This window comes from Scyliorhinus torazame, chromosome 13 (genome assembly GCF_047496885.1).
Source record: "Scyliorhinus torazame isolate Kashiwa2021f chromosome 13, sScyTor2.1, whole genome shotgun sequence".
NCBI lineage: Eukaryota > Metazoa > Chordata > Chondrichthyes > Carcharhiniformes > Scyliorhinidae > Scyliorhinus > Scyliorhinus torazame.
The window spans coordinates 184,437,790-184,463,288 of record NC_092719.1 but is presented as its reverse complement, the minus strand read 5'-3'; the positions used below and the strand labels follow the sequence as shown (position 1 = coordinate 184,463,288).

The 25,499-nt window shown below is 46.1% G+C and overlaps 1 protein-coding gene across 6 annotated transcripts in view; it reads right to left on the bottom strand.

Moving 5' to 3' along the window:
• The window catches only part of iqsec1b (IQ motif and Sec7 domain ArfGEF 1b), a 659,149-nt gene that overhangs the window by 67,279 nt on the left and 566,371 nt on the right, over window positions 1–25,499 (bottom strand). For all 6 annotated transcript variants that reach the window (XM_072472544.1, XM_072472550.1, XM_072472549.1 and 3 more), the window contains one exon: window positions 20,770–22,052. In XM_072472544.1, the coding sequence (XP_072328645.1) occupies window positions 20,770–22,052 (1,283 nt within the window). The remainder of the gene's footprint in view (window positions 1–20,769; window positions 22,053–25,499) is intronic.

Sequence of the window (25,499 nt, the reverse complement as noted above, 5' to 3'; positions counted from 1 at the left end):
GCCCCTTAGTGTCCAAAAAGGTTAGGACGGGTTATTGGGTTAGGGGGATAGGGTGGGAGTGAGGGCTTAAGTGGGTTGGTGCAGACTCGATGGGCCGAATGGCCTCCTTCTGCACTGTTATGTTCTATATTGTGTCTCCTCAGCTCTTTGTGGTGAGAGGGCGGAAACTTATCATCCTTTTGTTTCCTGCACTGTTGGCAGTGAACCAAGTGGTACAGTATATTATTTCTGACAGGCTGAAAAAATGCCCGCGTCTGTAATACTTGCACAGAGAATAAATAAATTATTTTATTCCCTTTCCTTCCATTCCCTCCAATAGTACATCTATTATTCACTTTCCCTAGCTGTCAGAATATCCTGGAGGCCCTCTCTCAGGCCTCTTTCCAATGCTGCCCTGTAACCAACAACCATCTAGGGACATTTCCCCTAGAATGTGTTCATGCTTCGTGTAAGCGAGTGGCCAAGCAGCACTCCACCCAAAAACAGGACAGCTGACATCTGAAACCCAGCATGGAACTGGAACATGATAGATACGCCACAATATGTCAAGATACATTAGTGTACAGAATTACTGTTTGAAGGAAGACAAATATTTCTGCTCCTTTCAATTTCATCTGCCCAAGTCCTTGTATAATCGCAGTATGATAACCATACTGCAGGAGGCATTCTGATGACTGTCTAGAACAGCCCATTCCTTCTGCTACATAAAATATTGGAATTAATCCACAAAAGCAAGGTGACGCCAATATAATTATCCAATGTTGATGCCAAATCTTTAAGCTTCCCATATTTCTAACATGCAAAAAGTGTAGAATATACTCACTTATTAGCAGATAGTGTGAAAAACCCAATGAGCACACTGGGAAAGGAATACACAACTTGCAGTTTGAAGGTCATTTAATTGGACATCTTGGTTTTGGATTAGAATAAAATGCTGACAAATCATTACAGATGCAAGATAGCTATAGCAGCTCTGATATACACTGGGCTGGGGAAGATTTCAGTGTGGGGGAGAAATTGTAACTCTAGCGTGTTCATTTAAAACAATAAACTACAGATGGAGGGGTGACAGGGTGGATGGAGCGTGGTTGGTTGGGATTGATCCAAATTTACACCGAGACTTGCGCAGTCTAAACTGAGAAACACACAACCTAAACCGGGAAAGATGGACTAGAATGTATGCATTAGATTTAATTAATCTGCAGAAAGCAAATAAAGAGAGGGAATGAAAGATAGGATTAAGAAGAGGTTAATAGAAAGATGAGGAACTGACAAAAATAGTTCAAAGAAAATTCATCTCCAATACTAATTATTTCTGGACAAGATAAGACTCCATACTTCTAAAATTAAATTTTCAGTACCAGATTGTTTGGCAATAATTATGACTAATCGCACCATTAAAAATTCACTTACACCTGAATGCAATGGCCCCAACGTTCTCTGGTGTGTTTAAAGGATAACTAGTGAGCGAGTCCCAGAACTTCATGTGCTTGCATGGATTCAAATGTCAAGTCTATTGGCAAGGCACTGTTGTTATGGGTCAGGGTTTAGAGAACCGCAAAGTGTATCATGGAGTTCATCTGACCCACAACTTTTAATAGATTGTGGTATGGGGAGCACACGGCCCACTCTACAGGTGTGGTACAGCAGAGATGGAAAAGTATTTTTAAAAACAAAACAATGTTTATTCTGTGAACTCAAGTTAACCTTTTTAAAACATAGTGAATATCTTAGCAACCATTAATTCAAAGATAACCCCCAAAGAATACAACACTAAGTAATCCTTTAAGCTGTCCATTTAACATCCAAAAGACTTAACAACCTTTACACAGAAGCACATCAGGATTTACATTCAATACTGAAAACATTTAAATTTCTGAATTCACCAAATGATCAAGAGATAGTCCTTCATGGCAGAGAGATCAACAGTACAGCTGCTTTGGCTGACTTCAGCTGCAACACTGAAAAACGAAACCAAAAAGACAGACACACCCAAGCTTTTTTCAAAGTGAAACTAAAAAGCATAACCAGAGCTCAGCTCCACCCACACTCAGACATCACTGTAGTAACATGAGCAGTCAAACATTTCTTAAAGCGACTTTCTCATGACACCTCCCCCCAAGAAAAAAAAATTAAACCATCAACTTCAAGATGATTTCATTTTTCACCTTTTCACTGTCCTTTAAGGAATGCACACAGTAAATATATTTTAACCATTTCCAAAAAAAACACACGCAAACAGGTGTAAGAATATAGTCCATTTTGTTTTGTTGTTCTTCCTCCAGCTGAAATTCTTCATGATTGATAGTCTCTTTGAACAAGAAGGTCTCTTTCTGCACGATCCGTCCATTCCTCTACACCTCGGCATTTCTCTTTAAAGTCAGAAACGTTAGTTCAATCTGATCACAGAGTCCCTTGCAATTCTCCAACACAGGAGCATTGGTTATCACAGCTTTCAGGCAGTCAAATGGCTGTCGAAAGTCCGCTGTCCATTGAAATTTTTGACGTTTCTTCAGCAAGTCCATCAGTGGAGCAATCACCCGACAAAACTTTTGCACAAATGTTCTATCAAATCCACTCATGCCAAGAAATTGCATTATTTCCCTTTGACTTGAGGGTATCGAAAACTCCTCAAGGATAGTGACTTGGGCTTTTCCAAATTCACTTTTGGCTAGGTTTATCACCAAACCCGCCTCCTGAAATCGATCGAATAACTCATCAGATGTTTAAAATGGTCTTTCCATGTCTGGCTGAAAATTACCAGATCGTCGATGTATACCGCACAATTGGGTAATCCTGAAACGACTGTGTTAGTTAACCGTTGAAATGTGGCTGGGGTGATTTTCATGCCAAATGGCATAACTTTGAATTGGTATATACCATCTGGAGTTACAAAAGCTGAAATCTCCTTCGCCCTTTCGGATAAAGTTACCTGCCAGCAACCTTTAAGTAAATCCAATTTGGAAATAAAAGCGGACTGTCCCACTTTCTCAATGCAATCCTCCAAACGTGGTATAGGATAAGAGTCCGTTCTTGTAACTGCATTAACCTTTTTATAGTCCACACACAACCGTTGGGTACCGTCTGGTTTAGGTACCATCACTATGGATGAGCTCCATTGGCTGCAACCCACTTCAATTATGCAATTTTTAAGCATACTCTCAATCTCTTAGTTAGCCTGTGCCAATTTTAAAGGATTAAGTCTATATGGATGTTGTTTGATTGGAACAGCATTTACCACATCTACATCATGTATAGCTATTTTAGTACTTCCCAATTTATCTCCACAAACTTGCCCATGTGATATCAATAACTCTTTCAGGTCAGTTTGTTTTTCCTCTGGAAGGTAACTCAACAATTTATCCTAATTTTTAAGAACATCCTCATTTTCCAATTTAATTTGAGGTATGTCAAATTCAAAGTCACCTGGATTTGGCTCGTCACTTTGAGTTAGAATCATTAAAACCTCCTCCTTTTTCTCTCCTTCCCTTTCAAAGTTCCTTTTAAGCATATTCACATGACACACTCATTGAGTCTTCCTTCTATCTGGTGTTTTTACCACATAATTCACCTCACTTAATTTCCTTTCAATCTGATAAGATCCACAAAACCTAGCTTTTAAAGGCTCACCTACCACTGGTAACAACACTAAAACTTTATCCCCACTGGCAAAACTACAAACTTTGGATTACTTGTCCGCGACCCGTTTCATCACATTTTGTGCAACTTTCAAATGTTGTCCAGCCAATTCACCTGCTCTATTTAATCGTTCCCTAGAATTTGACATGTAATCCAATAATGTAATTTCCGATTTCTCACCCACCAATTTTTCCTTAATCAATTTAAGTGGTCCTCTTACCTCATGACCAAAAATTAGTTCAAAAGGACTAAATTTGGTTGACTCATTAGGTGCATCCCCAATTGCAAACAGTACGAATGGAATTCCTTTATGCCAATCCTCTGGATAATCTTGACAATACGCCCTCAACATTGTCTTTAATGTCTGATGCCACCTTTCTAACGCTCCCTGCGATTCTGGATGGTACACAGTTGATTTAAATTGTTTTATTCCTAAGCTATCCATAACTTCTTTGAATAACATGGAGGTAAAATTTGATCCTTGATCCGATTGTATTTCTGTGGGTAGTCCATATCTAGTAAAGAATTTAAGTAACTCCTCCACAATCTTTTTCGCTGTAATTTTACGTACTGGAATGGCCTCTGGAAACCTAGTAGACACATCCATTATAGTCAAAAGATATTTATTCCCACTTTTTGTTTTAGGAAGCGGTCCCACGCAATCAATTAGGACCCTTGTAAAAGGTTCCTCAAATGCTGGAATGGGTATTAAGGGTGCTGGTTTTATCACTGCTTGAGGTTTCTCTATCACTTCAAAATTTAACTACATCTTTATGTAGTCCAGGCCAATAAAAATGTTTCTGGATTTTAGCTTCAGTTTTCCTTATTCCCAAATGACCTCCCACTGGTACCTCATGTGCAACTCGCAACACCTCTTTCTATACCCTACCGGCAAAACTACTTGATGAACTTCTGCCCATTTTTCATCCGCCTGCATATATAAAGGTCTTTTTTTCATCAAGACATCACTTTTACGGTAATAACACTCTGGTATACATGCAGATTCCTTTTCCGTGTATGCTTTCTGAAACATCCATTTTATTTCTATATCTTTTTGTTGTAACTCCGCCAATTTTCATGAACTAAAAATATCCGCCTCATCCTCCACCTGTTCTTGTTCTTTTCCAACCATCTGATCAAAAATCGTTTCTCATAATTGCACTTCATCTTCATTTTCTCCTCTTGTCTTCACCTGTGACTTTGCGACCTTGTTACTACACAATCCGGAAAATCCCAGGATATTCGTCCTTCAACACTTCAGTTGTCTGATTTTCCACTGGTTTATCAACCACAGTAGGCATCACTCCCACTTGCGATCCAGCTATATCATTACCCAAGATAAACTGTATTCCTGGACAAGATAGTTTCTCTATTACTCTTACTACCACTTCACCACTCTTCACTGGACTTTCCAACCTTACCTTATATAATGGAATGCTACTCCTCTCACCCTGAATTCCACATATTACCACCTTTTCTGGCAATATTCTTCCCAAACTACTTAAATCCTCATCTCTTACTATTAAAGATTGACTAGCTCCTGTATCTCTTAAAATTGTGACTTCTTTACCTACTCCTCCTGATACACGAGTAAACTTTACCCACACAAGTAAATTCTTTAAAGAGATCTAGCACCTTCTTATCAATCACCTCTCGATCAGTCTGTACAATCTTTTGCACCTCCTTTGCTTCACTTGGGCTTTCCGTTACCACTTTAACAAACCCCACTGTCTTATCCTGTTTTACCACATCAGCCTTCCCAGTGCTTTTCTTCAATCACCAGAACTGTGACTTTACATGGCCTAGTTTATAAAAAGTGAAAACATTTGAAACTTTTCATTTCTTTTCCACCTTCCTGGATTTCCTTTTTAATCTGAGCTACACTCTCCTTATTATCTCCCATGAGATCACCTTTACTTTTATCACTTGAGTATTTCTCATGTCCCCAGTTTCTATCCCTCACAGGCTGAAACTGATGTCGGAAACCAAGCTTTGATTTATGAACTAATTCATAATTATCTGTCATTTCGGCTGCTAACCTCAGTTTTAACCCTCTGCTCTTCCACATGAGTTCTCACTACATCAGGAATTGAATTTTTAAACTCCTCCAAAAGTATAATTTCTCTGAGAGCTTCATACGTTTGGTCTATTTTCAAAGCCCTTATCCACCTATCAAAATTACTCTCTTTGAGCCTTTCAAACTCCATGTATGTTTGACCAAATTATTTCCTTAAATTTCTAAATCTTTGTCTGTAGGCTTCAGGCACTAGTTCATATGAACCCAAGATGGATTTTTTCACCTCCTCATACGTCCCAGATACCTCCTCCGGTAGTGATTCAAACACTTCACCAGCCCTACCCACCAGCTTTGTTTGAATCAGTAATACCCACATGTCCTGTGGCCATTTCATTTGTTTAGCTACCTTCTCAAATGAAATGAAAAAGGCTTCTACTTCCTTCTCGTCAAACCTTGGCAATGCTTGGCCATATTTAAATAGATCCCCACCACGCCTTCGACTATAACGCTCTTTCTCACTATCCTCATCATTATCATCCAACTGTACGTTCCCCTTTACGTCTGCCAATTTTAACTGACTGTCATGTTTCATGGCCATTTTCTGAAGTTCAAACTCTCTCTCTTTATCCTTTTCCCTGATCTGTATCTCCCTTTCCTTTTGTTCTCCTAGGGCTATTCTTTCTTTGTTTCTTTCTTCTCTCGCCTTTTCTTTTTTCTCTCATTGCATATTCAAGCTGCTTTAATTCTTTTTCATGTTCAAGTTGCTTAATCTTCAACTGGATATTTGCCATTTCTAATGAGTCAGACTGTATCTCAGGCAACTTTAAATGCTTAACCACCGCCATAATTACCTCATCTTTTCACATTTTGTCAGGTAATGTTAACTGCAATGTTTTTCCCAAATCTAACAGTCTGTTTGTAAGTCTCTGTCCGTAAGGTACTGCGTGTGACGGTCTCCACCCCCAAAAACTCCAGAGCCTCTGAAAGAGCCATTGTCCACACCACACTCCCCACATAAAGCTAAAATACCATACCCGAAAAGCAACCACAATATGCTCAACCCTCACTGTCTTTAAGTTCACTAAGCCAATCCAATAGATAGACTTTTATCCCCCTCGAGCCCCCAATTGTTATGGGTCAGGGTTTAGAGAACCCCAAAGTGTATCATGGAGTTCACCTGACCCACAACTTTTAATAGATTGTGGTGTGGGGCGCACACGGCCCACTCTACAGGTGTGGTACAGCAGAAATGGAAAAGTATTTTTTAAAACAAAACAATGTTTATTCTATGAACTCAAGTTAACCTTCTTAAAACAAAGTGAATATCTTAGCAACCATTAATTCAAAGATAACCCCCAAAGAATACAACACTAAGTAATCCTTTAAGCTGTCCTTTTAACATCCAAAATACTTAACAACCTTTAAACAGAAGCACATCAGGATTTACATTCAATACTGAAAACATTTAAATTTCTGAATTCACCAAATGATCAAGAGATAGTCCTTCATGGCAGAGAGATCAGCAGTGCAGCTGCTTTGGCTGACTCAGCTGCAACACACTGAAAAACGAAACCAAAAAGACAGACACACTCAAGCTTTTTTCAAAGTGAAACTAAAAAGAACCAGAGCTCAGCTCCACCCACACTCCGACATCACTGCAGTAACATGAGCAGCCAAACATTTCTTAAAGCGACATTCTCATGACACTGTTATTACATAGTCGATAGCAGAACTCCAATTGCAACTTTAGGATTTCCACCTTTAACTGCACGTGTGTACTCAGGAAATAACTGTGCTAATTGCTCCATAATTGTGTTGGCACTATTCATCTCACTGCTGCTCTCAACACCAAAGCTGGCCGATCTTTAGATGCAATAATTTGCCACAAGCTATACTTACAAGGCATCGACCCCTTGGTGCAGGAATGAGACACAACCTAACTCCTGTCCCCACGTGCCGTCTTCCCAGTAGCAGTTGCACATTTTTAAAAATATAAATATATTTATTCAAATTTTTCAACAGATTTTCAACAAACCTCGCCCCCCCCCCCAACAAAAAGAAACAAGAACACAACAATCAAAAATTACACATTGGATTTCCCCCATATGACATTTAAAAGCACCAATAGGGAAGCCCCCCCCCCACCCACACAAATGCCCCCCCAAAAGAACCCCACCCCCCCCCCCCCGCCCCTGGGCTGCTGCTGCTGACCTCCTCCTAACGCTCTGCGAGATAGTCTAGGAACGGTTGCCAACGCCTGAGGAACTCCTGCACAGACCCTCGCAAGGCAAACTTTATCCTCTCCAGCTTGATGAACCCTGCCATGTCATTGATCCAAGCTTCCACACTAGGGGGCTTCGCATCTTTCCATAATAACAAAATCCTTCGCTGGGCTACCAGGGACGCAAAGGCCAGAATACCGGCCTCTTTCGCCTCCTGCACTCCCGGCTCGTCCATTACCCCAAATAATGCCAACCCCCAGCTCGGCCTGACCCGGGCTTTCACCACCTTGGACATAGTCCTTGCAAAACTCCTCCAAAACCCATCCAGTGCCGGGCACGACCAGAACATACGAACGTGATTTGCCGGGCTTCCCGAGCACCTCCCACATCTGTCCCCCACCCCAAAGAACCTACTCAACCTCGCCCCTGTCATATGCGCTCTGTGAGTAACTTTGAACTGTATTCGGCTGAGCCTCGCGCAAGTGGAGGACGAATTAACCCTACTCAGGGCATCAGCCCACAGACTCTCATCTATCTCCTCCCCCAGCTCCTCCTCCCACTTGCCCTTTAACTCCTCCACCGAGGCCTCCTCCTCTTCCTTCAGCTCCTGGTAATTTGCCGAAACTTTGCCTTCTCCAACCCATACACCCAAAATCACCCTGTCCTGAATCCCCTATGCCGGGAGCAGCGGGAATTCCCTCACCTGCCGCCTCACAAATGCCCTCACTTGCATGTACCTGAAAGCATTTCCCGGGGGTAACCTAAACTTCTCCTCCAGCGCCCCTAGGCTCGCAAACGTCCCATCGATGAACAGGTCCCCCATTCCTCTAAGCCCTGCCCGATGGAAGCTCAGACACCCCCCATCCATCCTTCCGGGACGAACCGATGATTCTCCCGAATCGGGGACCAAACCGAGGCTCTCACCTCGCCCCTGTGTCACCTCCACTGCCTCCAGATCTTCAACGTCACCGCCACCACCGGACTCGTGGTGTACCCTTGTCGGCGAGAGCGGCAGCGGTGCCGTCGCCAGCGCCCTCAGGCTCGTGCCCACTCAGGACGCCATCTCTAGCCTCTTCCACGCCGCCCCTTCTCCCTCCATTACCCACTTACGGATCATCGCCACATTGGCTGCCCAATAATAGCCGCACAAATTCGGCAGTGCGAGCCGCCCCCCCCTGTCCTGCTACGCTCCAGAAACACTCTTCACCCTCGGGGTCTTATTCGCCCACACAAAACCCATGATGCTCCTACTTACCCATTTGAAAAAGGCCTTGGGGATCATAATGGGAAGGCTCTGGAACACAAAGAGAAACCTCGGGAGGACCGTCATTTTGACTGACTGCACCCTACCTGCTAGTTAGAGTGGCAGCATATCCCATCTTTTAAAATACTCCTCCATCTGCTCCACCAACCGCATCAAATTGAGCTTGTGCAGGGTCCCCCAACTCCTAGCTACTTGGATCCCTAGGTACCGAAAGCTCCTTTCCGCCCTCTTCAGCGGAGCTCGTCTATCCCCCTTCCCTGGTCCCCTGAATGCACCACAAAGAGCTCACTCTTCCCTAAGTTGAGTTTATACCCCGAAAAGTCCCCAAACTCCCTTAGGATCCGCATGACCTCCGCCATCCCCTCCACTGGATCTGCCACATACAGCAACAGGTCGTCAGCATCCAACGACACCCGGTGTTCCTCTCCCCCCTGGACCAATTCCCTCCATTTCCTCGACTCCCTTAGTCCCATGGCCAGAGGCTCAATTGTCAGTGCAAACAACAAGGGGGACAGGGGGCACCTCTGCCTCATCCCCCGGTACAGCTGGAAGTACTCCGACCTCCGCCGATTCGTAGCCACACTCGCCACCGGGGCTCTATATAGCAGCCTGACCCAGCTGATGAACCCCTCCCCGAACCCAAACCTCCGCAACACTTTCCAAAGATACTCCCACTCCACCCGGTCAAAGGCCTTCTCCGCGTCCATAGCTGCCACTACCTCCGCTTCCCCCTCCACCGGGGGCATCATAATCACATTGAGGAGCCTCCGCACATTTGTATTTAATTGCCTCCCCTTCACAAATCCCGTCTGGTCCTCATGAATCACCCCCGGGACACAGTCCTCAATTCTCGTAGCCAGCACCTTTGCCAGCAACTTAGCATCAACATTGAGGAGCGAGATCGGCCTATACGACCCACATTGCAGTGGATCCTTGTCCCGCTTCAGGATCAAAGAAATCAGCGCCCTAGACATCGTCGGGGGCAAGATCCCCCCTTCCCTCACCTTATTGAAAGTCCTCACTAGCAACGGGCCCAGCAGGTCCACGTATTTCCTGTAGAATTCAACCGGGAACCCATCCGGCCCCGGGGCCTTCCCCGCTTGCATGCTCCCCAATCCTTTAACCAGCTCCTCCAGCCCAATCGGTGCCCCCAAACCAGCCACCTCCTCCTCCTTCACCCTCGGGAACCTCAGCTGATCTAAGAATCATCGCATCCCCATCTCCCTCACTGGGGGCTCAGACCTGTACAGATCCCCATAGAAGTCCCTAAATACCTTGTTTACTCTCACCGCACTCCGCACCGTATCCCCCCCGCTATCCTTAACTCCACCAATCTCCCTCGCTGCCTCCCTCTTACGAAGCTGGTGTGCCAGCATCCGACTCGCCTTCTCCCCATACTCATACGTCGCCCCCTGCGCTTTCCTCCACTGTGCCTCTGTTTTCCCTGTGGTCAACAGATCAAACTCTGTCTGGAGGTTCCGTCGCTCCCTGAGTAGCCCCTCCTCGGGGGCCTCTGCATACCTCCTGTCCACCCTTAAAATCTCCCCACCAACCTCTCCCTCCCCTCTCTCTTCTCCCTGTGGGCCCTAATGGAGATTAGCTCTCCCCTGACCACCGCCTTCAGCGCCTCCCAGACTACCCCCACCTGCACCTCCCCATTGTCGTTGGCCACCAAATATCTTTCAATGCACCCCTGCACCCGCCCGCACACCTCCTCATCCGCCAATAGTCCCACATCAAGGCGCCACAGCGGGCGCTGGTCCCTCTCCTCCCCCAACTCCAGCTCCACCCAATGCGGGGCGTGGTCCGAGATGGCTGTGGCCGAATATTCCGTTCCCTCCACTTTCGGGATTAGCGCCCTACTCAAAATCAAAAAATCTATCCGGGAGTAGGCTCTATGGATGTGGGAAAAGAAGGAAAATTCCCTGGCCAGCGGCCTTGCAAACCTCCATGGATCCACTCCCCCCATCTGGTCCATAAACCCCCTGAGCACCTTGGCCGCAGCCGGCCTCTTACCCGTCCTGGACCTAGAGCGGTCCAGTGCTGGGTCCAGCTCCGTGTTGAAGTCCCCCCGCCCATTATCAAGCTTCCTACCTCCAGATCCGGAATCCAACCCAGCATGCGTTTCATAAATCCGGCATCATCCCAATTCGGGGCATATATGTTCACCAGTACCACCCGCACCCCCTGCAACCTACCGCTCACCATCATATATCGACCTCCATTATCCACTACAATAATCATTGCCTCAAACGACACCCGCTTCCCCACCAGTATTGCAACCCCTCTGTTCTTCGCATCCAGCCCTGAATGAAAGACCGGCCCTACCCATCCCTTTCTCAGCCTAACCTGATCTGCCACCTTCAGATGTGTCTCCTGGAGCATAACCACGTCTGCCTTCAGTCCCTTTAAGTGCGCGAACACCCGGGCCCTCTTGACCGGCCCGTTCAGGCCCCTCACATTCCAAGTTATCAGCCGGATTGGGGGGCTACTCGCCCCCCCCCCCCACCGACTATCCATCTCCTTTTCTAGGCCAGCCAGCCATGTGCCCGCGCCTCCCACACCCTCCAGTCCCCCAGGCGGCGGACCCCCGCCCCGACTACCTCTCCTACTTCCAGTTCCCTTTTGGCCAATGCAGCAGCAACCCTGTTCCCCCCCCTCCCCCCGCTAGATCCACATCTAGCCATTTTGCTCCCCCCATGACGCTCCCGTAAGTCAGCTGACTCCTGCTGACCCCGGCCTCTCCCGCCATTCCATCGACTCCCCAGTGTGTGAATCCCCCCATCCCTTGGCAGTCAGTGTGCGCTCCTCTCCAGCAACCCCCCCCCCCCAGGTCCCACCCCCATCCTTCCCTACCGCGGGAAAAAGCCCCCTCTGGCGCAGCTCCTTTTTGCGGCCTTACCCCAACTCCCCATCCCCACGCCTCCACTCGCCCTCTTCCTCCGTGGGGCCCTGCCCCTCCAACACTGACGCTACACTCTCCCACAGCCCCCACATCAAATCCATTCACCCATCCCCATCCATCACTCAAACCAAGAGAACATTCCCCAAACGCAATAAACACAGTAAACATCCCCCCACGACCAACCCTCAATTTGAGTCCAACTTTTCAGTTTGTATAAAGTTCCATGCCTCATCGGGCGTTTCAAAATAGTGGTGCCGATCTTGGAATGTGACCCGCAATCGCGCTGGCTGCAGCATCCCGAACTTCTCCCCCTTCCGATGGAGCATCGCCTTAGCCCGGTTAAAACCAGCCCTCTTCTTAGCCACCTCCGCACTCCTGTCCTGGTAAATTCGGATTTCCGTGTTCTCCCACCTGCTGCTCCGCTCTTTTTTGGCCCATCTCAGGACACACTGTCCATAAAGCGGTGGAACCTCACCACTACAGCCCTTGGCGGCTCGTTGGCTTTGGGTCTCCTTGCCAGGACCCGATGAGCCCCATCTAGCTCCAGGAGCCTCGGGAAAGCTCCTGCGCCCATCAGCGAATTGAGCATCGTGCTCATATATGCACCGGCATCGGGCCCCTCCACTCCTTCAGGGAGAACAGAATCCGAAGATTCTTCCTCCTCTACCTATTCTCCAGGTCCTCAAATTTTTCCGCCCAACGCTTGTGCAGCGCCCCATGCGCTTCCACCTTCACCGCCAGGCCCAAGATCTCATCCTCGTTCTCCAAGGCTTTTTCGCCGCACGTCACGGATCGCCGCCCCTTGGGCCTTCTGGGTCTCCACAAGCTTCTCAATCGCTGCCTTCATTGGCGCCAGCATTTCTGTCTTCAGCTCCTCAAAGCAGCGTTTAAGAAACTCCTACTGCTCCTGCGACCACGCTGCTTGGTCTCCACCCGTCGCCATCTTGCTTTTCCTCCCTCGCACTTTTCGCTGCGCCAAGATCACTTTTTTAACCGCTCCACTCCTGGTCCAATCCATATAATGTCGGGGAGACCTTGCTGTCACCTTCCCACACTGGAAGCCGTCGAACAATTGCCGTTGGGGTCCCTCTGGAGAGCCCAAAAGTCCGTTCCCGGCGGGAGCTGCCGAACGTGCGACCTACCTTGGCATAGTCGCACCCGGAAGTCAGTAGTTGCTCATTAACAAACAGAGGCTGTAGCCCTGGCCAATTTTCCCATCTCGCATCCTACGAATACTGAACAAATTGTTCAATTCCCAGTTGCCACCCCAAATGAGATCAACACAAGTTGCCACTGAATTCTAAACCCCGATCATCTGCATGGAGACTCAGAAAAACACTTGAGCCATCCAAGGAGATTAAATGATGAATTTAGTTGAAAACTTAATGACCATTTGATCAATTTCTTTCATGAATGCATTCTACACAGGGTAAAGTATGCAGAGGCTATCCATAATATTCCTACAGCGCAGGAGGCCATTCGACCCATTGAGTCTGCGCGGACCCTCTGAAGGAGTACCCTACTTAGGCCCATTCCACCTCCACACTCACCAACACATCTTTGGACATTAAGGGGTAATTTTAGCACGGCCAATCCACCTAACAGCATATCTTTGGACTGCAGATCAACTTTATTGCCATCACAATGCATGCTTACGCCATTGCTCAATAAGAAAAGGATAAACCAAGAAATTTTAGATGTTACAGGGAATCGGTTCATTTGGTACTTATGGATTTCAGAGCTGCTTCCTTAGGTGCTATATAACACGTTAGAGCCTTTTTATGAAAATGAAGGCAGGTGGTATTAAAAAGAACATAACCACACATAGAAAGGTGGCTTGGAGTAACAGATCAGATATCTAAGGTAGTTACATGGTCTTTAAAAGCTGGAGTGCAGTTACAAAAGGCCATCAATTAAATTCTGGATATTATAATTGACCCAGAAAAACCAATCTCTTCGGGGAGGTGGTCAGACACCAGAAGATGCAGTGGGACTGCTAGGGAATAGCCCGGGAAGTTCAAACTTCCAATGGGAAATTGCCCTGCATCAGGAACCATCCAATACCCTGATTCAAATTGGAGGCTTTTGATGGTACCCGACTGACCAGCAGACCAGCTCCCCAGGAAAAATTAGAAGTATTCAAACCAATTCTAACTCTGGGTAACTCTATTACCGACTTCCCAAACCTCCCACTTGAAGCAACCTCGGTCACCCCCCCATCTCAGTCTAGCCTCCAGAATCCCACTCCTTATCCTACCTCTCACCACTTCCATCCCCATCCAACCTCTCACCTCCTCCATCTTACCCACTGAGCTTCTCCATGACCTGTCCGAAGTGGCAGGGACCTTTAAATTTACCTGCTTTACGGCGGTTAGTGCCACAAAAAAGGATCATGGTTTCACTTCCCCCAACGCTTTTGCTCTAGACTGACTACCTCGAGAACCCACTGCACTGCACTTTGCTCACCCGGCCGGAATTGGATGATCGGGTGAGGAAATTGCGGGTCCCGACTAAGGTAGGGAAATGGGCCATAGTGGCAATCTGACTTGAAAGGTTTTGAGAGCGTACACAATGAAATATTATTTCCATTGGTGCACAAATGATCAACAAGTGAACACAGATCAAGCTTTATGAAAAGGTAATAAGCATTGCCCTTCCTCATAATGGCTCCCCCCAACCCACTCCCCCTGCACCCCAGGAATTCCGACAAGCAACATGAGTTAGCATTTGAAACAGGGACAATGGCAGCTTTTGATTAGAAACATATTTGGGGGAGTATTTGAAAGGCAAGGGTATAAAAGAATAATGAGCAAAGATCAGGAAAACAGGTTTGAAGTAAATCGTCTTGAGTTGAGAAGATTGCACGAGGAGAGACGCAATGATTCGAATGGCCTCCTTTTGCATTGTAAGTACTATGATTTTATGAACTTTACCAATTTTGTTCATCACTAAGGACACAACAGTATCATTATGTGTTAGAGTCTTCATAATCACAAGTACAGTCCTGGGCAGCTGTATTCAGGTGATCTAAACATTTACGCCTAATTTTATCCTAACATCTATTATATTATGATTATCCTTGCTCATTTGAATCCATCTAATGCAGCCTTTCCAGTCACTTAGGCTTAGTTCTATACTTAAGGTTGCCAGTGTGACCATATCTGTTGTGGCTCGCATCGTATCATTCACTCCCACAATTTTCATTTGGTAGTTAAGGATCCAGTGTGTTGAATTCTCGACCCATTAGTATCTACTTTTTCATCTAACAGCTGTTTTGCAAAGGAAACATCTTTGGCAACGCCATTTGAGGCCATCCTTTTGGATACAATAGGCTAACAAATGCACTCTAGTTCATGGAAATGTTGCAAACCTTTTCACTTTTAGTTCAAACCATATTAAGCCAAGTGCATAATGGGCATTTTAACACTGCAGCACTAATGGGATCAACAACACGATGTGGTCACGAATATCAAACCAAGCTAACCTTGTTAGTAATGTCCTTGTCTACAATAATTAAAACAACCAAAATTTGCAATAAAAAAAGTGTATTAGGTTTCCACTAGGTGACTGAGAGTATGGTGATATACTGCTTCTGTGCTCAGGAATGAGCAGGACCATTTTTGAAAAGGTCCATTTCAGGTAACATAGTTACATTCTGGAAGTCCACTTTTTCTATAGAATTTTCAAAAATAAAAAGTAAGATGAAATCAAAGGCTTCTTAAATGAGCTAATCGGATATGTCACACAAGGTAAAACAATTATATAGCTAAATGTTAGATAAGTGCAAGCTATTGCTGATAATCTTATCTGTGCTAGAGAGTAGAGGCACAAGGTTTGGCATGGCTGGGGTGGTGATGCGTGGAGGAAAGAGCAGGGCCTGCAGGAGGCGTGGTGTTGAGGTCTTTGGAAAGAAGCTGGATTCAGGTCTCGGGTAGGATAGCGGTGCCTGTGAGGGGTTCAGACCTCCGGAAAGGAGCTGGGGGTTCGGGCCTTGGAGAAAGGCGTGCATGTGTGTGTGTGTGGGGTGTGGGTGGGGGTGGGTGGGGGCTGCGCGTGCGTGCGTGTCCAGCATTCCAGCAGCACTATTCCCATATGAACGAAAGGAGCAGCAGAACTCCTCCCATTAAAAATGACAAAAAGGCAAGACCTAAGAATGTTTTTTAAGAAGAGAACTTTTTAATTAGACGTATATATACAAGAAATAAAGACTTCTTCCCCAAACTAGGTTTTTGTATGTTTGTACCTATTGCACAAAAACAATTATTTTATGTGGTTTGGCTCTTCAACACAATAGTAATATTCCTCCGCGGTTTCGTCAATACTCTTGGGAGATGGGTTCCAAAGTTTGGGAAACCCAGAGTTGTGGCAACACGCATCAAAATTTTGAAGGCTTGTATACACTGTCTCAGATAATTTTTTACTTTACACGGACATTTTTTTGGCAACACGTGAAGGGAAAGTTTTAATTGAAGGGAAAAGGAGGAAGTACTTGGAACTGAATGATATAAATAGATGTTTTCGCAGTCACCAGGCAACGCTGGTTGTTATGAATATGGTTGTTGCCTCTTTAGAAATCATGGTTCATGGAAGATCTTCCTCTGGTAATGTACCCAATTATTTTGTGTTAAACAATCAAATGAGGTAATACAAATGATATTGCCATACACTTTTCCCTACTAAAAAATAAATTATTTTTCTCTCTTCACATTTCTTCTCCGACCTTTCCGTATCCTCTTTCTATTTATCCATCTTAATGGGCTTTTTTTGATTTATATATTAGTTTATATTGAATGGATGGGTGGTATGGTTCTTTTGAACTTTGCCTTTTGTGACCCACATTTGAAGTACACAAGTACTAATAGCAGTCAATTCCAGAATACACTCACTGAACTCTAACTACACAAAGACATGTTTTTACATTTTGAACCTCCTAAAATCTAATTCTTCATGACCAACAATGGGTACCAAACATTGTCCAGCCCCACTTGTACAGCTCACAATTAAAACTTTTTACCACAATATAAAAACAGAGGATTACTTAGCGAAGCATTATATATGCTTTTTAAATAATATGCTGGATTGTGTGTCCAACTGCTGGTGCATTCAAGCGAAGCAGCGAAGAGATATACCCAAATATCAGAAGACGAAAAAACCATAAGACATAGGAGCAGAATTAGGCCACTCGGCCCATCGAGTTTGCTCTGCCATTCAATCATGGCTGATATTTTTCTCATCCCCATTCTCCTGCCTTCTCCCCAGAACCCCTGATTAATCAAGAACCTATCTCTCTCTGTCTTAAAGACATGATGTAGAGAAGCCAGCGTTGGACTGGGGTGAGCACAGTAAGAAGTCTTACAACACCAGGTTAAAGTCCAACAGGTTTGTTTCGAATCACTAGCTTTTGGAGCACTGCTCCTTCCTCATTCACCTGAGGAAGGAGCAGCGCTCCGAAAGCTAGTGATTCGAAACAAACCTGTTGGACTTTAACCTGGTGTTGTAAGACTTCTTACTGTCTTAAAGACACTCAGTGATCTGGCCTCCACAGCCTTCTGCGGCAAAGAATGCCACAGATTCATCACCCTCTGGCTGAAGAAATTCCTCATCTCAGTTTTGAAGGATCGTCCCTTTAGTCTGAGATTGTGTTCTCTGGTTCTAGTTTTTCCTACAAGTGGAAACATCTTCTTCACATCCACTCTATCCAGGCCTCGCAGAACCTTGTAAGTTTCAATAAGATCCCCCCATATCCTTCTAAACTCCAACAAGTACAGACCCAGAGTCATCAAATGTTCCTCATGCGACAAGCTCTTCATTCCAAGGATCATTCGGGAGAACCTCCTCTAGACCCTTTCCAAGGCCAGCATATCCTTCCTTAGATAGGGGGCCCTAAACAGCTCACAATTCTCCAAATAGGGTCCGATCAGAGCCTTATACAGCCTCAGAAGTACATCCCTGGTCTTGTATTCTAGCCCTCTCGACATGAATGCTAACATTGCATTTGCTTTCCTAACTGTCAACTGAACCTGCACGTTAACCTTAAGAGAATCGTGAACAAGGACTCCCAAATTCCTTTGTGCTTCTGATTTCCGAAGCATTTCCCCATTTAGAAAATAGTCTATGCCTCCATTCCTCCTTCAAAGTGCATAACCTCACACTTTTCCACATTGTATTCCATCTGCCATTTCTTTGCCCACTCTCCTAGCCTGTCCAAGCCCTTCTGCAGCCCGCCTGCTTCCTCAATACTACCTGCCCCTCTACAGATCTTTGTATCATCTGCAAACTTAGCAACAGTGCCCTCAGTTCCTTCTTCCAGATCATTAATGTATATTGTGAAAAGTTGTGGTCCCAGCACAGACCCCTGAGGCACACCACTAGTCACCGGCTGCTATCCTGAAAAAGACCCCTTTATCCCCACTCTCTGCCTCCTGCCAGTCAGCCAATCCTCTATCCATGCCAGGATCTTACCCTTAACATAATGGTCTCTTAGCTTATTTAACAGTCTCCTATGCAGCACCTTGTCAAAGATCATGACCGCAGTTAGCAAGTAACTGGGACATAGATATGGAACTTGGGTATTTGCTTGGCCACATTTTCTGCTATATTTGTGCATTCAATTTCCTCATATTCACTTTTGAACAAGGTGACACTAAAGTCCTAGATGGCTAGCTCCAATCTTGAACTGCCACAGTCATGTGAGCCAGCCATAAACCGTGAACTGCATTTAGTTTGGGCCAATATGACAAAAATAAATGCAACCATGTGGAGCTAATCAGACAAAGTGAGTAAAAGATCACAATTGTTTCCTGTTTTAACAATAGGACATTGAAATGTATTCCCTATTTAGCACAATAGATGGATTGATACTGAAAGAAATATTCAGAACAGGCAATGGGTCACTTGAATAGAAAATGTATAGGTTAATCATTTGCATTTATCTATGGGAAATTTGAAGAAAATTCTCCAAGATAATTAAATATAAATTCCCTGCATGCAGAATATCATTTTCCCAAGAACTAGTGCAATCTACAGCCATCGCTCAACAAATTGAAATGAAAATCGCTTATTGTCACAAGTAGGCTTCAATAAAGTTACTGTGAAAAGCCCCTAGTCGCCACATTCCGGCGCCTGTTCGGGGAGGCTGTTACGGGAATTATAAAGCTCTTCTTCCAAAACAGTGACATATGGCTTTATGCCTAACCAAAGAGGTTGGGCTTTCCAATTTTTAGAAGACCATTCACACCATGTGCAATGTAAAGATCTTTTCTTGAATTTCATTCAATTTGTATAGTAATTCGTATACATTGGACTAGTAATACCCAGACCAAAGGTAAGGCTCTGGTGACCCGGGTTCAAATCCCACCATGACAGATAGGGAAATTTGAATTCAATAAAAACTGGGAATTAAAAGTCCAATGTCCACAAAACCATTGTTGATTGTCGTAAAAACCCAACTGGTTCACTAATGTCCTGTACTGAAGGAAATCTGCCAACCGTACCTGGTCTGGCCTACATGGACTCCATGTCCACAGCAATTCCCCCTGAAATTGCCCAGCAAGCCACTCAGTTCAACAGTCAGGCAATAATTGCTGGCCAAGCCAACGATACCCACATCAATAAATTTTAAAAAGCAGTGGGCTAATCCGCAGACATTCAACATTTTCATTTCCAATTCATTTTCCAGCATTTTTCAAAAGAAAAGAGCAGTCTGCCAGCATCTTAAAAACATACCAGTACCAGATTCCAGCGCACGCAGAAATTTGCTTTTATCTTAAATACATATATGTATACAGATTTAATCACAATTTAAGAACCCCTCATGCAGTTGTCTATACTTTAATTATTAACAGTTCAGCACCCACAAATCACTTCATACATGATTTCCAATCAAAGAAAAGACACCCGAGTTTATATTTATCCAAATTCCACGCACTCACTGAATGCTAACAAAACTTTGCATCTAAATCATAGAATCCCTACAGTGCAGTAGGGGGCCATTCGGCCCATTGGGTCTGCACCGACCCTTCGAATGAGCACTCTGCCCATTGACAAATGTCCACCCCACCCTATCCCTGTAATACCATGACCTAACCTGTACATCTCTGGACATTAACGGGCAATTTAGCATGGCCAATCCACCTGACCCGCACGTCATTGGACTGTGGGAGCACCCAGAGAAAACCCACGCAGACACGGGGAGAACGTGCAGAATCCGCACAGACACCCGAGGCTGGAATTGCACCTGGGTCCCTGGCAGCAATGCTAACCACTTTGCCACCGTGCCACCCTTCATTTCAAAATTGGGTCCCAGGCGTCGTCATAGGATCCCTACAGTGCAGAAGGAGGAAATATTTAAGAAAAAAAGAAGTTGAAAGAATATCCCTGGTAATAGCCAGGGAGCAGGCTGCATACTCATGCTAGAGGAAGTTCCTGAGCCTTTAACCATTTCAAGCATTTTTTGTTGATGTTTAATAAGGTGAATTAAAGGATGTTATCCAGGTGGGAGAATACTGACAATCTACAAACTAATAACATAATTTCCTCCTTTGCAATTTATTTTCTAAAAACCAGAAAATCCTCAAAAACTGTGAAAACATGGGCAGAGAGATGCTGCCCATGACAACTGACAATTAATCACAGTGCAGCACAATCAGCTTTAAAGTCCACATCCCAACATCAGAATCTAAACATGGTGTGTGATAGAAAGATGAATGAAATTTCTACATACTTATTGAAGAGGTTTAGACCAATCCGGTAGTGACGTTTTCTGATGATATCATTGCTAAATGCAGGAGAATCCCAGCTGTTTCGGGTTTCCTTGTGGTATGTTTGTTTGCTCAAAGTTTGCTCTCGTAAACTGTCTCTGGAAGAGGACTCAGAGCTACAGTTTATTGTATCGTTGGAGTTTGAAGTGCTGTTGATACTGTCATTATCCCCATCAGAAAAATCAGACTCTGATTTGCTTTGCCGATTTGCCGAGCCATTGATAGCCAGGTGGCTGTCAATCTGCCGTGGTCGATGGCGGGTAGGTTCATCATCACGGTGGAACACTCTTGTGGGTATTGAATGTGGGATATGCTTGGGACTTCCACGTTGGCTGTTAGGGCTGTGCTCGTACGCATTTTGTCTCTTTAGTGAACCTCTCTCTGAACGGTCACTTAAATCCACTGAACTATCGCTGGGTGGCTCGATAGTTAGTAAAGGGAGATGATCAACACGAAGCCTCGATTCCTGACACTCCAAAGAAGGGGTGCTCCTGCAGCTTGTGTCAGTGTCTGGCTTGTCATCCCTGTGGGTCATTGACCAGTATTCCTGGGCAGAATTGACCGACCGGAGGCGGAAATCTGACTCTGTGCTGGATGGCCTATCTACAGATTGTAAAGACACAGGAAGTGGAGGAGAAAGTTCTTCCTCATCAATGTACAAGGTGACATCACTATACGAAGCAGACATTTCATCTAATTTTCTGCGCTCAGCATCGCGTGCGGATTTAGCATAAGATACACTATCCAGCTCTTCCTCTTTTTGGAAGTTGTCTTTGTAACGTTTACCCTGGTCAGTAGATTGCCCATCATCTGTGTGCAAGCTGCGACAATTCAGTGCATCATCTATCGATTCTGCAAGCGATTTGACTTGCCTCGAGAAAGCATCCTCAAGCTCAGTTATCGCATCTGCAAAATCGTTGTTTGCAGCCGGAGATTTGATCACTGCTGAACCTCCGAGATCACCACAATCTGACTGAACGATGGCTCCGACCTTTCCTGCATCATCAGTCATGGACATCTGTTTCCCCTCAAAAAATGAGCTGTGGAGTTTCTCAGGTCCTTCAAAAGAAAACTGCATTCTCATATTGGACAGAACAATGCGCCTGGACATGCGATTCTCAGACATAGAACTTCGGAGCCTTTCAAAGTTTTTGTTCATTTGATATTGGCGGAATGCGGTCTGAATAGTTCGAGCGGCATGTCTGGTTATGAAACGTCCTCCATATTTACGCTCAAGCATCTCCACCTAAAAAAAAGGCCAAACATTTAATAATCCAATTCCAAACAGAAATTAGACCGAGCCAGACAGTAATTTTGTAATGTACTTGAAGGACCAATTTTGCATAGTTTTTCATGCCTTAATTCCTCCATTTACAACAGGGTAATGCTATTCAATTTTAATACAATGTTCAGTTGCTAAACTGGTATTTTAACTGAAGTGAGTTCAAACAAATAATAGGATAATTCACAATGGAATAAAAAGGACAAAAAAATGGGAACTATAGGATCAGATGGATGAAGCCCAATATTTATTGTGCCAAGGTATACAAGGCTATGGGCCGAGTGCTGGAAAATGGGATTAGAAGAGTTCGGTGGTTGTTTCTGACTGGCACAGACGTGATGGGCCAAAGGGCCTTTTCTGTGCTGTATGACTCGATGACTATGACTCTATAAGTAAGTGGGGTTGTTTTAGTAGTGTATTCTAGATATTTGCTAATATACATCTTTCCTTTCTGAGAATGGTGGAAGTGTGAATGTATATTTTCTTCCAATGACTGAGTGCCATATGGAAATAATGGATTGGATATTGGCTGGAATTCTCCAGCCATTGCGATTCACTTTTCCCAGTGGCAGCGCATCCCCGCCCAGGGGTTTCCTGGCGGTGTGGGGTGGCTTCGATAGGAAGTCCCATTGACAAGCGGTGGGAAGTCAGAATTCTGCCACCAGTGAATGGCACGCCACTAAGAAACACTCGGCTGACTTCCGGTTGCGGCGATGCTGAGCTAAGCCGAACATTTCGGCGGCTCGCGCTAGAACGGACTTTTGGGCTCTCCAGAGGAGCCCCAACAGAAATCTTTTGACGACTTTCCGTGTGGGAAGGTGAGACCAAGGTCCCCCTTCCATAGTATATGGAGAGGCCCAGAAGTGGAGCGGTCAAAAAAGCGTTTTTGGAGCAGCGAAAGAAGCGAGGGAGAAAAAATAAGATGGCGGAGGGCGGAGATCGAGCGGCATGGGGGCCGGAGCAGCAAGAGTTTCTCAGGCGCTGCGTGGAGGAGCCTAAGAAAGAGGTGCTGGCGCCACTGCTGACGGCGATCGAGAGGCTGAAGGAGACCCAGAAGGCCCATGGGGTAGAGATCTGAGAGGTGCGGGAAAAGGCCACCGAGAACGAGGACGAGATCTTGGGCCTGGCGGTGAAGATGGAGGCGCACGAGGCGCTGCACAAGAGGTGGGCCGAAAGATTAGAGGACCTGGAGAACAGGTCGAGGAGGAAGAATCTACAGGAAGATTCTGGGTCTCCCTGAAGGGGTGGAGGGGGCCGATGCCGGGGCATATGTAAGCACGATGCTCCATTCGCTGATGGGTGCGGAGGCCTCTCCGGGTCCCCTGGAGCTAGATGGGGCTCATCGGGTCCTGGCGAGGAGACCCAAGGCCAACGAGCCACCAAGGGCGGTAGTGGTGAGGTTTCATTGTTTCGTGGACAGAGAGTGTGTCCTGAGATGGGCCAAGAAAGAGCGGAGCAGCAGGTGGGAGAATGCGGAGATCCGAATCTATCAGGATTGGAGTACGGAGGTGGCAAAGAAGAGAGCTGGTTTTAATCGGGCCAAGGCGGTGCTGCATAGGAAGGGGGTGAGATTCGGAATGCTGCAGGCAGCCCGATTTCAGGAACATTTCAGGATCGACACCACTACTTTGAAACGCCTGAAGAGGCTTGGACCTTTATACAAACTGAAAAGTTGGACTCAAACTGAGGGTCTGTGGTTGTGGGGGGGGGGGGAAATGTCGGTTGTATACAGGGTTTTAACTATGCGTAAGGAATGTTCCACGGGTTGGACGATGGATGGGGATGGGGGAAGAGATCTGATGGGGAGACTGTGAGGGAATGTGGGCGCCGGTGCTGTAGGGAGGAGAGGCCCGGGGTTGGGGGAATTGGGATAAGGCCGCAACAGGTGCTGCGCTAGAGGGGGCGGGGCTGGCTCAGGAAAGCGCGGGCTTTTTCCTGCGTTAGGGAAGGACAGAGGGGGGGGAGATGGAGGAGCGCACACCGATTGCTGGGGAGGAGGAGGAGGGGGGATTTCCACACCGGTGGGGGGGGTCAACGGGAAGGCGGGGGAAGCCGGGGTCAGCAGGTGTCAGCTGACTTACGGGAGTGTTATGGGGGGAGCAAAAGACCTAGATATGGATCTAGCGGGGGGAGGGGGAAGGGGGGGAAATAGGGTGGTTGCTGCTGCATTGGCCGAGGGGGAACTGAAAACAGAAGAGGTGGTCGGGGAGGGGGGTCTCCCGTCTGGGGGACTGGAGGGTGCGGGAGGCGCGGGCATGGGACTGGCCTAGAACAGGAGATGGCTAGTCGGCCGGGGGGGGGGGGGGGGGGGGGGGGGGGGGGAGCCCCCCAATCCGGCTGATAACATGGAATGTGAGGGGCCTGAATGGGCCGGTTAAGAGGGCCCGTGTGTTCGCGCACTTAAAGGGACTGAAGGCAGACGTGGTCATGCTTCAGGAGACACATTTGAAGGTGGCAGACCAGGTCAGGTTAAGCAGGAAGCCCAGCGAATCACACCCATATGTTCTGGTCGTGCCCGGCACTGGATGGGTTCTGGAGGGGTGTTGCGAGGACTATGTCTAAGGTGGTGAAAGTCCAGGTCATGCCAAGTTGGGGGCTGGCACTATTTGGGGGTGACGGACGAGCCGGGAGTGCAGGAGGCGAAAGAGGCCAGTATCCTGGCCTTTGCGTCCCTGGTAGCCCGGCGGAGGATCTTGCTATTATGGAAAGACGCGAAGCCCCCCCAGTGTGGAAGCCTGGATAAATGACATGGCAGGGTTCATCAAGCTGGAGAGGATAAAGTTTGCCTTGAGAGGGTCTGCACAGGGGTTCTTCAGGCGGTGGCAACCGTTCCTAGACTATCTCGCGGAGCGTTAGATGGAGGTCGGTCAGCTGCAACAGCAACCCAGGGAAGGGGGGGGGGGGGTCTCTTTGGGGGGGGGGGGGGGGGGGGGAAGGTTTTTTTTTCCTAGGGGCACTTGAAAAAGGAAAAACATAAACATATGGGAAACGTCAATATGTGCGGGAGGAACCCGTTGTACAAGTTCTGTATTATGTTGGATTGATATGTTTATGTTTTGTTCTGTTACTTCTCTTATCTTTTTTGTTACGGGGGGGGGGGGGGGGGGGGGGGTTTAAATGGTTGAAAATATTTGTTGAAAAATTTTGAATAAACATATTTTTTTAAAAAAGAAACACTCGGCTGGGGAACCAGAGAATCCCGCCCATTGTTTCTGGGTTGACAAAAAAAAAATCCATGAATAGCATTTGCGGATAATCCAGTATCAGCATTATGCTGAAGGTCGGCTTTGTACATATCCATTTTACTGAACAAATTGCTTTCCTCCACCATCCATCATTTCTGCCCACACCATTTATTTATCAACTGATACGAAAATCTTAATGCATTTTCTCATTAACTCAATGCCTGAC